Raw genomic sequence first — 15,777 nt, 5'->3', positions numbered from 1 at the left:
TAACCAAAGAAAGACCCATGATCAAACTTAGAGTCAATATAGAAGGGGAATGCCCAAGAAGGTCAATAGAGATGAGGAGACTCTGTAGTCATTTGGGATATCTCTCACATATGGTCAGTGTATTGGTCAACTTTCCCATTGCTGGTACAAAACACCCAACACCCATGATTTAAAGAATTTTAATTTGGCTGATAGTTTGAGATTTCAGTCCATGGCTGGCTGGCTTTAAGGCAGAAAAATCATGGCAAAAAAACACTTTATGGCATCTGGGAAGAGCACCAGGGAGGGAGAGGCCAGGGACCAGTTATAGTACCAAAAGTCATGCCTCCATGACCCATTCAGACACACCAGAAGTGTGCTTTACTAGTAAATTCCCTAGGGAACTCTCGAGCCAATCAAGTTGACAATCCAGTTTACTTGTTACAGTCGGCAAACCTTGGTAGCTTAATTCAAGATATATTAGCTATGTGCAAGCTCTTTAGAGTTCCTCTCAGTAATTTAGCCCCCACCATTTTTCTATCCTTGAGTAAATTCCATTTAAGATTTCCAAAGATAGTCTGACTTTGAGTCATATGTGTCATGGATGGAGCACCTTGATTGGCAATACAAGAAGACTTGATCGAGAGGGGAAAAGTTTTCTGAAGGACAGTTATGAAGCTATAACCCAAAATAGTAGAGGAGAAATGGTCATTATATCGACTTTGCCCTTCCCCTCGGAGCCGTGTTGACTTTTTCTGTCTAAGAACATATTGAACACAGAAATAACAGTCTCAGCCTGTTACGTGAATAACAGAAGATCTAAAATATTTAAGTCAAAGGGCACTTGCTATAAAGCATGTATCAAGCTCTCATGGGCATCCCCTCTTCATGCCATTGCTGTGTATTCCTTGGGTACTGGATGTATAGCCATGAAAGGGACATGAAAAGACTAGGATTCATTTTTTTTGGTACCCAGGATCGAACTCAGGACCTTGAGCTTGCAAGGCAGGCAGTGGAACCACTGTGCTAAATCCCTGGCCTGAAAAGACTAGGATTCTAATGTGAGATCACACAGTCCATGCCCCTGGAAGCAAATGCAGCAGTTACTTGTTTAGGTCAATTTCATAATTTATACAAAATAGGAAGATTGTTTAAAACTTCCTAGAAAGCAAGGAAGGGTAAAATAGAAGTCAATTTTAATATATTCCAAGCAACAGGGAAAGCCTGAATAGGCTAGTAACACTGTCAGCAGGGATCTGGGACACTGGAATTATTACAGAAAAGTTTAAGGGAAACGGAAAAATTTAAGAGAATAATGGGTCCTTCTTATATGCAAAAAATACCTTTCCTTTTGGACTGACAGCCAAGGCCACTTCTTCTGGTGATTCTGTCCTGCTTTTATGAAAGACAAGGAGGAGGTGTAGCATCTTTGCATGTATATCTGAAACATGCCTTATGAACTAAGTTAGCTTTTTCCAAATGTTTCATCACATTTCTCCAAAGGTTTAAGCATAAACCTGTAATAAATGTGTATTTATTGATAAATATATTTATATTATCAATTTATAAATTATAAACATGGTAGATGTTTTAGGTAATGTTTTATAAGAAACATAAGAGATGGTTTTAAAAGTGAAGAAAGCTTTTTTTAAAAGTGAACAAAAATGGAAGCTCTAAAATATTTTCTTCCTAAAGCCTAGTGGATTATCCCATATGCTTCCTTCAGTGTTGTCTTCCACTTTGGTGGCTACTTCTCTAAACTACTAAAACATCTTCTACCTGCCCAACTTACACAGGCATTTCTAGTACCAGAGGGAAGATAGAAAGTTGGGTACTTATCTTGTCCATAGTGTATTCATGACTGTTACGGGGCTGTATCCAGATGTCCCCTCAAAGCCTCATGGGTTGTAGGTGGGGCTTTTCGGAAGTGGCTGGATCTAGGGTGTGTGGTGCTGGGATTAAGTGTGTGGTGTTGGGATCAAAGGTGTGTGAGTACTAAATTAATCCACTGACTGGTTTGGCATAGTTCTAGGAGTGGATAATGGGAATGTTTGCTGTGAGTGTGAGTGCTATCCTCCGTAAAGCAAATTATTCTCTTTCTCTATCCCTCTTTCCTTTCCTTCCATTTTTATACCTTCCTTTCCTTGTTCCTGTCAGATTAATAATAATGTAACTGCAAAGGCATTCTCCTTCCTTCCTTCCTTCCCTCTCTCTTCTTTCTCAGCTTATTAAAGAAATTATATATAAGTGGTGCCACCGCCTGCCTCACAAGTGCAAGGTCCCAAGTTCGATCCCGGGAACCAAAAAAAAAAAGGAAAGGAAAAGAAATTATATATATATTTATTTGAGGAAAGTATATATTTATTTGGGGAAAGTTTAGTAACATGCCCAAGAGCTCACAGGCAGGCAAGCTGATTGGCTGGCTGGCTTGCTTTTTTATTTTTGCAGTACCAAGGATTGAACTCAGGGCCTTCACATGGAGCTACATCCCTAATCACTTTTTGTTTCTTATTTTGGAGATAGGATTTCACTGAGTTTCCAAATTGCATAGTCTAGGCTTGGACTTGCAATCTTCCTGCCTCATCCTCCCAGAGTGCTGGGATTATGGTTGTGGACCACTATGTTTGACTGAGCTCAAAGTTTTCATGTGGCAAGGCCCGATCATTCTGACTCCAGAGCCCAAGCTCTACCTTCCACTACCTGTGGCGGCCCAAACACAGTGAAGACTATGCCTGGGCCAGAAAGTCGACCCAGTGTTAGCATAAGCCACTTTTTGGGTATTGTTGTTGTTTTTGGATTTTCTAAGAGAGGGTCTCACTATGTAGGTAATACTGGCCTTAAACTCACTGTGTGGCCCAGGCTGGCCTCGAACTCCCTGGGATCCTCTTGCCTCAGCCTTCTGAGTGTAAGTGCTGGGATTATAGGCATGTGCCACCACGCCCAGCTGCAATATAAGCCACTTTGAATCTAGCCTTTCTCTTACATCCCTTGTGTTCACTCAGGAGACAACTGTGTGTATTTGCTGAACAGGATGCATGCTCTAACAAGTCAGGAAAACTACTGAGTAAATGAACCATCTGTAAATAGCTTTTCTATTTATTTGCCCACAGGTTACTTTATGAGGTCTTCTGAAAAATATGAGGGACTCAGAAGTGTACTTCTACCTGCTAGAATAAATTTGTTGATGTGCTAAAAATTAGTGGTTTTCCTATTTTTCTGATGTTATCTTAAATTGATCGGTTTATATTTTGTAAATTACATCTATCAGTCTGTAAGAATGTCTCCTTTTTAGTATATATGCTGCTGAAGCGAGCACAAGAATGTCTCCTTTTCTTATGATAATTAAGAGAGAGTTGGATAAGTACTAAAATGAAATCAAATTACCAAATGCAGTCTCGATTGAAAAGAACTGGCCTGTTACACACGTGAGCCATTTGGTTATTTCGTTGTCATCATCTTTGATGGAAAATCCACATAAAGAAAAATGATCTTTGGGTTAATAAAGGTGAAAGCATCTATAAAGTAGACCCATTGGTTAGAAGTCCTTTCAGCTTATAGAAATTACCCCAACTTTCCTATAGATGATGTTGCCCCTCCCATAAAAGAATTCTTAAATTTCATCAAGAAACTACTATAGTACAGCCTTGGAAAGATAACAAACAGAAGAAAACTTGGTAGACTCAGAATGTCTGTTTCTCCTCATCCCTGGTACACATGTATACAAGCATATGTAATAATGTGTGAGCAGCCAGGAAACGGGAGGATTGTCATTCGTTCGAGGCCAACCTGCCCTACGTAGTGAGTTCAAGGATAGCCTGCACTACAAAGTGAGACCCTGTCTCAAAATAAACAAAAAACAAAAAGACAGAAAGAAAGTGTGAGAGCTCCCAGCTCTGTTCTTTACCCTCGCCACCCACCAGCCCCTGACCAAATTTACAGGATTAACTTTGATGAAGCAGAAATTCCCATCACTAAACTTCAGAATGATCAGACATTGAATCAGGTCTGCTGGAGGATGACACCCATATCACTGTTTTGGGACCGTGAAGGGAAGGACATTGCTGAGTGTGTATGTTCCTTAGGGTGAGGCACTTTAGAGCTGGTGAGAGCCGCAGAACACCTGGTTTCACTCACATACCAATTCCCAAGATGAATATAATTACTGTGTATTGCAAACGTAGTACATACTATTATACTAAACAAGTTAATATAATAAAAATATTTTTTAAAGAAGCCACAAATAAAGACACAGAAATTTAGTACTGGGGAAAACATAAGAAAGAGAACAATGGTCAAAAAGACAAAAGTTTCGAACCAGAGAGCAAAAGGTTGATTTTTGGTCACAGTGCAAGACCACTGCAAGAGATGGAATATTCCCGAACCGTTCCACAAACTTCTGAGCAACAAAAAAGAAGAGAGAGGAAATGCATTGTGTCAGACTGTCTTGATGAGCGGGGAGAGAGTTGGCAGGGCCAGCTGGATTAAGTCCATCTGAAGAAGGTGTTCAGAACAGCTGCATGGGTTCCCTTAGTAAATGCAATCTGGAATGCGGAGTCTTGGCAGAGATTCTGCTCCGCAGCGCTAAGTGGTAGTTTGACGCATGGGCTTCCTCGCCTTGGGATATCGCTTGAGCGCGTCCCTCCACCAGCTTGCAAGCATGGTCTCTCCTGGACAGTGCTGAGCACCAGGAGCACACAGTCCTCTGGCTCTCCTTTTGTCAGTTAAGTAGGTACCACCCAGCGTGTTTGGTCGAAGCGAGAACCTCTCTGCTCTCCTCTCTGCACCTTTACATGTTAGGGAGTGACATCTCCTGGGGTTTTGCCCAAAGACTTCCATATAAATAGATGCAAATCCTTGTTTAATTAATGTTTTCTTCTAAGAAGTTGTGTGTGAAGATAATTCTTACTCATCTCAAAAGTAATGGGTAAAATTTAGCTTAATGAACAAGCACTGAGGAAATAACAGTTAATGAAATGTAAAGGCAGGAATTGACTTCTAATCCCACCTTGGGCAGGTTTCTCAAAACCATTGAACCTCAGTCTTCTCAGCAAAATGAAGGGATCAAGCTTTGCTGGTTCTAAAATCTCTAATTCTGTGCTCCTCTTTTCACTTGTGGATCACTCTGTAGATATATCGGTGCCCATGGTGCATCAGGAGCTGGTTCTACAGTTTTAATATGCTCTTAATACAGTGACTGCTGTTTCGTGTTGAGGAACTGCAATAATATAAGAATATGTGTTCTTCCCACTCAATAAATTCCACTGAACACCTCTCAGTAAATTTTTTGCATTTGTCCATTGCATTAGTAAAATTAGATTAAGAAATGGGGGAAAGAAGATGAGAGTATCTGCTATGTCCAAAATATAGAAACTGCTAATCCTCCCACTACGGTAGCTCTCACTTTTCCTCTGCCTTTGGTGACTTTGATTACCTGGTAATCATTCATTTGATACAATCTTTGGGGAGTTTAAAATAGATTTTGGTCTCACATTAAAACAATCCACCTTTTTTCTTTAGTTTGCATCAGTAGATACTAGGCACCCCAGATATACCGGAACTTTTCCCTGTGGTGTGGGATGAAAGCCTTATCTTTATACATGGCTTTTGTTTGGCCACAGCCCAATTCCTATTAAAAGCAATTTAGAGGGAGCAAGTGGAAGAGATGGTAATTAAAATAACACCAGAGTTTTGGCTATGGTTTTATTTTAATAAGTCAATAAAATGGAATTGTGGATAATGGTTAACTTTGTGCTCAAGACAATTAGCTTTTGGCTGTTTTTACTGGGGAAATTTGCCAGCCTTTTATTCCCCTTCGTTGTTTCTAGTACTGGTAGCACAGGTCATAACTTGCAGGAAACATCTAACTGCTGCTTTCTCAGCCTAGGGAATACCTAAGCTACTTGTTCCTTAAGGTTAATTAGTATTTGCGGTCAAGGTACAGTTTGAACTTTATTTTGTGACCAATACAGCATTGTCTTTGTAAGGGAAGAATATAGATAAACTTTGTGGGTGGAAGTGTTACTGGAGATTGAACCCAGGGCGTGCTGTACTACATCTCCAGCCCTTTAAACAATTTCTTTTAAATTTTGAAACAGAGTCTTGCTACGTTGCCCAGGCTGGCTTCCAACTTGGGGTCCTCATGCTTCAGACTTGCTAGTAGCCGGGATTACAGGCATGTACCACTACTCCTAGCACAGATTTAGTTTTTTTAATATACCCCTTTCTCCACATGAGACTTGTTTTTTTGTTTTTTTGGATTTTTTTGGTACCGGAGATTGAACTCGGATCCTTGTGCTTGTGCAGCAGGCGGCAAAACCACTGAGCTAAATCCCTGGTGAGACATTTGTTTTTTAACACCAAAACGTTATGAAATATTACATTCCAATGCTAACACATATATACTAATGAAATATATTATTCTAATAGTGGGAAGAGCAGTCTGAAATCTGCTGCATCCACTGAACTTTTACTGTTTGCCTTTTAGATAGGACTTAATATTCTCCTAAATTCATGGAAAACAGACAGAGAAATTAAAAACATAGTCAAAGTTTCATAGTTACTTAGCTGCCAATATATAATTGAAACCGAGGCTTTCTGAATTCAAATTATAGATATCCCAATGGTGACATAGGATTCCATTTTAAAGATATAACAATTTAACTAATCTCCTATTGTTGAGCATTTAAGTTGTTTGTAATTTTTCAAACATTGCTATGATAAACAGCCACTGTGTACATTGCTACATGCTTGTCTTGTTATTTTCTTAGACTAAACTCCTATAAGAATTCTTGAGTCACTGTTTTAAAAACTTGTGTACAAATTTTCAAGTTCCCCATCAGGAAAAAATTTTAATACTCCCAGTAGAGTGTAGATTTCCCCAGTTGTCCCCAAAACTGGTTATTATTTATTCTAAATCTTTGTTTCTCTGCTATGGGAATAATGATATTTTATAGTTTTACAAGGTTAATCTTTTTTTCTTTAATAATTATTAGACATTTATATTCCTTCATTAATTTGTTTTTCTCTTTATCCTCTTTGTGAGAGTATATTCATTGTATTAAGGAAACACTCCTTATTTATTAAAGAAGTAAACTTTCTGCCACATAAAATGCAAATATTTATGCTCAGAAAATTTATATCCAGATAAATTTTATATATGCATGAAAGGCCAAAGTAATCCTCTACTAAAAATATATAAGATCCAACCTTTATAAAAACAATGCGCCTGTGTGGTTGTGCATGCCAGTAATCCTAGCACTCAGGAGACTGAGGCAGGAGGATCACCATGAGTTCGAGGCCAGCCAGGGCTACATAATGAGTTTGAGGCCAGCTTGAACTACATAGCAAGATCTTGTCTCAAAAACAAAACAAAACAAAATAGAAGATGGTCACTGTGTGAGATAAGAAAAGAAGCAAAATTAAGAGTGCACAATAAGGGGACCGGGATTTAGCTCAGTGGCACCATGCCTGCTTCACAAGGTCCTGGAAAGGTCCTGAGTTCGATCCCCAGTACCAAAAAAAGAGTTCACAATCAGGAAGCCAGTGTTAACAAGGGATTGCCTTTGGAAGTGGTATTTGGTTTCACCTCAAGAAATGCTTTATTCTTATGTGAACCCTGGTCCACATTTGGCTTTCTTTTATAAAAGTATGTTACGTTATTGAAATATTTTTTCTTTATACATGGTTTTATGGAAAAACAAAGATAGGTTTTTGTTTTGTTTTGTTTTTTTTGAAACAGTCTCACTAGCCCAGGCTGGCCTCAAACTCACAGGAGATACTCCTGCCTCAGCTTCCAGAATGCCGAGACTATAGGCATGTACCACCACGCCCGGCTCAAAGGGTAGTTTTTTATAACTATTGTAATTATGGGACATGAAACTGCGAGTTGAGAGAGAACTTTGAAACAATCATTTGATGTTTTTAAATGACTGACAAAGGGGAAATAGAATCTCTCTGCAAGTTAATTTAATTCAGAATTTTTCTTTCAAATTTAAAGATATTTCATTTAAATTGTATTATGAATTTAATGTTACAAAACTGTCAAGAGTTTGGTGTGATTTTTTAAAATAACTTGGTTTGAGAAGGAATTTATTATAAGACAAAAATGATCTTCAGTAGAGACAGAAGCCTTTTTCTCTCTTCTTTTTTGGCTCAGGAGATGACAAGAAATGCTAATTTGAGGACAAGAGTCCCAACAGAAGGGAATCCTTTGGCAGAAAGCCACTCGCCAAAGGAAGAGGATTTCAGCTTGTTTTTAAACCAAGGGGTGGTGATGGGCTCCAGGGTCAGGAGATCCCTGTTAGCAGGGCTGGGCCAGCAGGGCGGTTTGGGCGGAACCACTACCCTACAGAACTCCTTAGAGCCACTTCAGAAAGGAGCCAGTAAGTTCTGAGACACACCCCTTCCCCAGTTCTCCAGAGACGATGTGTTACAATCCCAAGGTTATATTTCACTCAGGGTCATAATGTTCCCCTTTGCCTGCATTACTAGTAATAAATACATGAAGTATAAATACATTGAACCTAGTTTATTACCTGATTTCTTTCCCTTCATATCCCAGAATATAGTTCATACATCTACAAAAGTGAATTTGGAAGAGATTTTCATCTTTAGTTTTTAAGTGCCTTGGAGTCCTTTTGTAGTGCTGAACATGTAGAGAATACTTTTTGCTCTTTGTATTTTTGAGGTAGATGTGGATACGTGTGTAGACCTAGTCATGTGTTTAGCCTACTTTCTCAAAATGATGCTCTTAACTAAAGGAATTGCTGTCTGTTTGAATACATTTCTTGGAAGGACAGATGACAAGCCAGTCATCCATGTGTGATTGATTACATGTGCAAAATTATATGTGGTATTGCTGATGAAAGTATAAATTTTTCAGGATCCATTTGCCTTTGATTCCAAATGCCTGGCAGTAGAAATAGTGGGTTAGATGGTGGTAGAGAACCCCATACACATTCCAGTGACATGGAAAATAGGAGAGCTACTCCAAAGCAGAGTTTCTTTCCTCAATCAGTAAACCTTTACCGAGTATCTACTATATGCCAGACATTTATTAACTGTGCCAAATCTTTATCAGAATCCATTCCTCCTTGCTAACAGCCTCATTTTCCTCACCCTTCCCAAACCAGTGCAGACACACGGGGTCCTTACAACCCTGAAAAAGTTTGGGTTGTTCCCTCATTAACACTTAAGTCTATTATCTCCTTTCTTGAAGACCCTGCCACAGTAGAGTTTTATTGATAGTAACCTTTTCTCTTTACATACTAAAATAAACCCCAAGATGGAAATGCTAGAGAAGAAAAGAAGAGCTTATATCACGAGCATTTTCTTATATTGCTGTGAAAACATAAACATTTTAACAGCTGGGTCTCATTCCATTGTGTGCCTCAATTTCTTAACATTCATCCAATTGTTAGACGTTTGAAATTTCTCCCTTTATTTTTCCCTGTTTTAAATAATGCTAAAATGAGCATCTTTGTTTTTCAAACTTGGTTCACAATTTGATTTATTTCTTTAGGGTTGAATTGTTAAGTCATTGTTTATGAACACTTGTTAAGACCAGTAATCTAAATTGCGAGACCTCTTTTCAGAGCATCTGTATCAATTTATTCCCATTGAGAGTCTGTTTAGTGTTCCTGTCTGTCATGGTGCCCTTACCCTCATTGAATATTGAAAACTTTTTAAATCTTCACTGATTTTTTGGTTTAATTATTTTTTTTATTACTACAAAGATTGGATGTTTTTCACATGTTTATTAGACATTTTTAGTTTCTCATTCATGATTTATCAGTTTATGATTTTTGCCCATATTTCTATTGGAGATTTTGTTTTTCTGATTCATTTCCATGAACTTACATAGATATTGAGGGTGTTAACTTTTTGCGGGGGGGCGGGTACCGGAGATCGAACTCGGTTCCTTTCCCTTGCGAGGCAGGCGGCAGAACTACTGAGCTAAATCCCCGGCCCAAGGGTGTTAACATTTTATCTTTAATATTTATTTATCATGTCTGGGCTAGAATATTTACAAGTATGTAATATACTATCATTATCACTGACAGAAAATAACTTTCTTTTTTAATAAGGCCAGTTTATATTACTTTACATAGGAGGTAGTTTTCAATGTTTAAAACTGAAGAATACATACCCTAGAAGAAAGTACAGGAAATATCCACTATATTATCATTGTATTCAATGTGATGGCCCTTCCCATGTTCTCATTACAAAATCATAAGCTCTGTACCCAGACCAAGCACTTGCGACAGGTAAGGAGCTACTTTGGAATTCACTGAATTCTAGATAAAATTCGAGTAATGCTCATTCCCCTACATTAGTTTCCTGCAACTCTGAATGGCAGCCCCTGATATCTTCTCCTTTTCCTTTTAGACAATTCTTCCTCACTCCAGGAAGATGAAGAGGTAGAGATGGAAGCCATCAGCTGGCAAACCAGCAGTCCACCCGTGAATGGGCACCCTGCCCCTCCAGTGACCTCTGCTCGTTTCCCCAGCTGGGTCACTTTTGATGACAATGAAGTCAGCTGCCCTTTGCCACCAATCACATCTCCTCTGAAGCCAAATATGCCACCTATGGCACCTGTGACTCCTGTTGTACCTTACAACTCAACTGGGTCATTCAAGAGGGATCGTCCCAAGAGCACTTTGATGAGTTTCTCCAAAGTTCAGAAGCTGGACATTTCCTCCCTAAACCATCAACCCTCTGCAACCGAGGCACCACCTTGGAGGGCCACCAATCCTTTCTTGAATGAGACACTCCAGGATGTCCAGCCCTCCCCTATCAACCCTTTCAGTGCTTTCTTTGAGGAACAGGAGAGGCGCTCCCAAAAAAGCTCCATTTCCAGTACCACAGGGAAAAGCCAAAGAGATTCCCTCATTGTCATCTACCAGGATGCCATCAGTTTTGATGATTCAAGCAAAAACCAGTCCCACTCTGATGCTGTTGAAAAACTCAAACAACTCCAGATTGATGATCCTGATCACTTTAGCACTGCAGCACTACCTGACGATGACCCAATAGCCTGGATTGAACTAGATGCTCACTCACCTAGCTCAGCACTGACTCAGCCCAGAGATGGCTGGCCAATGATGCTCAGGATCCCTGAGAAGAAAAACATCATGTCCTCCAGGCACTGGGGACCAATCTACATCAAACTGACAGACAGTGGTTACCTGCAGCTGTATTATGAGCAGGGCCTAGAAAAGCCATTCCGTGAGTTCAAGCTGGAGATCTGCCATGAAGTTTCAGAACCTCGGCTTCAAAACTATGATGAGAATGGTAGGATCCACAGCTTGCGGATAGACCGAGTCACCTACAAAGAGAAGAAGAAATACCAGCCTAAACCTGCTGTGGCCCACACAGCAGAGAGGGAACAAGTGATTAAGCTGGGCACCACCAATTATGATGACTTCCTGAGCTTCATTCGTGCAGTTCAGGACCAGCTCATGGATCTTCCAGTATTGTCAATGGACTTGAGCACCGTTGGTTTGAACTATCTTGAAGAGGAGATTACAGTGGATGTCAGAGATGAATTCTCTGGCATTATAAGCAAAGGAGACAACAGAATTCTCCAGCACCATGTCTTGACTCGGATCCATATTCTGAGTTTCCTTTCTGGGCTTGCAGAGTGCCGATTGGGCCTCAATGACATTCTCATCAAAGGAAACGAAATAGTTTCTCGGCAAGACATCATGCCCATCACTACCACCAAATGGATTAAACTCCACGAGTGCCATTTTCATGGGTGCGTGGATGAGGATGTGTTCAACAGCTCTCGGGTTATTCTCTTCAACCCTTTGGATGCTTGCCGGTTTGAGCTAATGCGGTTCAGGACAGTGTTTGCTGAGAAGACCTTGCCTTTCACACTCAGGACAGCGGCAAGCATCAGTGGGGCGGAAGTGGAGGTGCAGAGCTGGCTGAGGATGTCACCCGGCTTCTCCTCCAACCGTGACCCTCTCACTCAGGTTCCCTGTGAGAATGTAATGGTTCGTTACCCAGTGCCCAGTGAGTGGGTGAAAAACTTCCGCAGGGAAAGTGTCCTAGGGGAAAAGTCTTTGAAAGCCAAAGTGAACCGAGGGGCAAGTTTTGGCTCAGCTAGTGTCTCTGGCTCTGAGCCTGTCATGAGAGTAACTCTGGGGACTGCCAAGTATGAGCATGCCTTCAGCTCCATTGTGTGGAGGATAAACCGACTGCCTGACAAAAACTCAGGTAGGTAGGTAGTGGTTTCTCCTCCTGGAGGCAACCATGTGGTTGCTAAAGAGCCAGGGCCAATCTTCGACATCTGTTCCTGGATGAAGAACTTTTTGTTGTTGTTGAGTGGACTGGTGATGGAGAGGCAGGGGGACCAGAAGAGTAGAAATATTTACACAGAGTAAATAACAAGTATAGTGACCCAGCTCACTCCACCTCTGTCTCCTCATCATACATCTTCCATAGAACGGTGCACTATTCTGCCCCGTTGAGCTGCCAGCAGCTTTCCAGTGCAGCTTCTGACGTTCTATTCTTTTGGAACGCGGTAAAGTATTAGCTGTGGTCCTGAAAGCACCCCATTTCCGGATCCTAGAAGGCTTCTGGGTTCTGCAGAAGCTTTCTGCCTGTGCCTCAGCTGAAAGTGAAAGGCAGGTTTATGGCCAGTCATACACAGTACACAGGTGAAGTGAGCTTTCTGAGTCCAGCCTCTGTCAGCGATAACAGCTCGACTCAGAGTTTGGCTTTGGGATGAAGGGATAGGAAAGAGGCTGGAGATCCAGCAGAATATGAAGGTCCAAAGGGGCCAAGGTTCCTTCCCACAAAAAGTAAAGGAAGGAATGTTTGGTTTAAACAAACAAGAACTTACCTCCCCTGGCCGGCTTGCTCACAGCCTTGGGAGGCTGTCTGTTGTGCTTGAGTGAGTCCAGAAAACAATTGCTTTCCTCGAGGGTCCAGTGAGATTTAGTGAAATGGCAAAATGAGGTAGCAATCAAAGCAGCTCTAACAGCTTTATTTCTTAGAGTACATCTGGGCGACCCCTGCGGCAGGCAATAAGCCTGTGATTCCATGAGCCCTTAAGCCACGTCTCTGGTTTATAATAAATTTTCCCCATCTGTTCATGAAAGTGGATTTACTAGCCAAGCAAAAAGAATAAGGTTTGGGGAAACTCCTAATTGAAACGTGCAGCCATGCCTTTTTCCATTATCGCTATTAAATCTTCTCCTCCCATACCCGAAATGTCCAGTGATGTGCGAGCAGGGACAGTGGGACTGCTCAGGGAGTGGCGCACACCAGGCATTTGGTGTCAGACACTGGGTGTAAAGACCATTGGACTTCTGTGTTTGAGGTTGGGTTTGCTACCTTCTATTTCTAAATGGACAGCATTTTAAAACAAAGTCTCCCTCTCTGCTTGGTTACTCATTTCCCTGAAACCGGCACTGTACAGTGTTCTCCTGCAGAGAGCGCTGTGGTTCCTGTCTCAGCTGTGGGGCCATCTGACTTGGCAGGGGAAGAGAAACCCTGTGGCCCAGAAGCCCTTAGGAAGAGAAGCTGTGGAATATTGGGTTTTTCCACCCCTTCATCCTACAGCTGAGAAACAAAGGCCCGGGAGGTGAACTGACCCAACTCATTTACAATCATATGGCCACATCCAGGAGTCTTTTCGCAGCGTTACAGCTCCTCTTAATAGATGAAGCCAAATAGACACACACTTGAAATAATTCCCACTATAAGAACAGAGATTTGCAGTTTTTCCAGTGTATATAAACGTATCTTAAAATGCTTTAAAATACGGAATCGTACTGTGTCATAGGGCTTTTGGTTATAAAGCAACAAAGATCTTGAAGCAAGAAAAAAAGAGTTGAATAAATATGAATAGCTCAGACATCCGAAGGAAAGGTCGAAAGAACAGAGCTCAGAATCAGAAAGGACGGCTCTAGAACAAGCCTGGTAACAGAAGCTCGTGGAAGTCTTCTCAGGGTGCTGCCTCAGAGACAAACTGTCACTGTCATGCTCTGCCCTGGTGCCATTTGTCTCGAGTCATGGGCATCTAGAGCAGTTTGTTGCTATAGCACCAAGCACCAAGATGCCATGCAGAACAGGGAAGATTATTTCCTAAAGGGAGAGAGCGGAAAAAATATTTGCTACCAGAAGGAAGGGGAAATGGACACAGGACAGGGAAAAGTAATGTGTTCAGCAAACATTTTCCTCAGTGCTTTTGTAGTGGAGAGTTTTTCTTAATTTTAGAAGGTGCCAGAACAACTCCTGTTGCTCCTATGAGTCGCACCCCAAGAAATGAAACATTCTCTCCTACAGCAGTAGCTGTCTTTGTTGGAATTCTAGTTCTCATTAGACCAGGTGAAGGGACAACATTCCCAGTATTAGCTTTTATGGGTGAAGAATCTGAATTTTAATGTTAATTTTCTCAATTTCATCAAGGAAGATGATATAATTTGTGGGTTTATTTAGTTCATTACCATGAATTAAACTATACCATATTTCCAAATTATTCTCCTCTGTCCACCAGCCTGACCCATTCATAGCTGGAGCTTTCAGAGTTTGCTCTGAATATGCTTTGGTGGAATGAGAGGAGCGAGTCACTTCTGCAAAAGAAATGATTTTTCAATATTCCAAAAATGTGCAAATAAAGGTAATTAGGTAAAAACAGTTGCCTAAATTGCCACTGAATAAAGAGAGTCTACTGTATATGTTACAGCAGTCTAATCCCATAGCAATATATCAAGAATTTAGGACACCGTTTGGAGTCAGAGGCAGATCTGAGTTTTATTCCTAGCTCTACCACATAATGGCAGTGTGACCTCAGGCGATTTACTTAACCCTCAGAGAAACTTAATTTCTCCTGTCTATTAAACAGGGCTATTAATACCTAGATTATTCAGAGTGAAATTAGATAGTGCTTTTAAGGGCTCAGCACCGTATCTGGCCTGTAATGAATACCTAATAAATGATACTATATAATTATATTTGTTATATGCAATTAAAAAGATGGATTCATTTTTATATCCTGTAAATTTTACTATTATATCTTAAATTCCTTTCCTAAAAAACAGTACCAATTGTTCAATTAATTTCCCAAAGTCTTACTCTTTACAGATAAGTGTTGAATTATGTTACATTTGTGAAACAGCAAAACAAATATTTCACTCTGTAATGTTTTCCTTGGAGAGTGGGTGTATATCTCCTTACTCTCTGGGACTGAAAAGCCCTGCCCAGACCAATAAAGAAAATTGGAATTGTTTACTTGGGGAAAGCAGGGTAACTAAGGGACTGTTTAGTTACATAATTAAGCCTGAGTAGTTTCGTGTTGTTCATTCATAGCCAATTGCTACATGGGGGATCCTGGAGCTTAGCTTGTCTCTACCCGGTCACCCTGCAAACCTGCTCTTGAGTTTTGGAGACCGTGAGGTTATGACTTAAGCAAAGTGCAGCCAACTGCTGAGTTCAGCTCTCAGCTCTGCCACTTTCTAGCTGCAACTGTGCCTCCAAGAGCCTCCATTTCCTCGTCTGTAAAGGGATTGTTATGAAGATTGGGTTAGAAAATCTGTGTCAAGCGTTTAACATAGTATCAGGCACAGGCCCCTCAACAAATATTTCTTGCTGTGTCTGTTGAATGACAGTGATGCTTCAATCTTTATATTTACAGAGGTAAGCTCTCTTTTTCTTCAAAAATCTAATAACAACTTTCAAACAAAAACCCTAAATTTGCCATCCAAGGACAATGGAATTATCCGTAAACTTACAGAATTAAGGAGTCGCAAGGGGCTGTGCCTGGCTTGTGCAGTGGGCTCTGGGCCC

The 15,777-nt window shown here is 40.7% G+C and overlaps 1 protein-coding gene across 6 annotated transcripts in view; it reads left to right on the top strand.

Annotated features, from left to right (window-relative positions):
- Ston2 (stonin 2) overlaps positions 1-15,777 on the top strand; it is a 158,002-nt gene that overhangs the window by 127,516 nt on the left and 14,709 nt on the right. For all 6 annotated transcript variants that reach the window (XM_087195445.1, XM_087195446.1, XM_087195444.1 and 3 more), the window contains one exon: positions 10,366-12,201. In XM_087195445.1, the coding sequence (XP_087051571.1) occupies positions 10,366-12,201 (1,836 nt within the window). The remainder of the gene's footprint in view (positions 1-10,365; positions 12,202-15,777) is intronic.

The sequence above is a fragment of the Heterocephalus glaber genome, unplaced genomic scaffold, assembly GCF_053883595.1.
Source record: "Heterocephalus glaber isolate CG9 unplaced genomic scaffold, H.glaber_assembly_v1.0 deba00001608, whole genome shotgun sequence".
In the NCBI taxonomy this organism is placed as follows: Eukaryota; Metazoa; Chordata; class Mammalia; order Rodentia; family Bathyergidae; genus Heterocephalus; species Heterocephalus glaber.
This window is presented reverse-complemented; position numbering and strand designations above follow the sequence as displayed.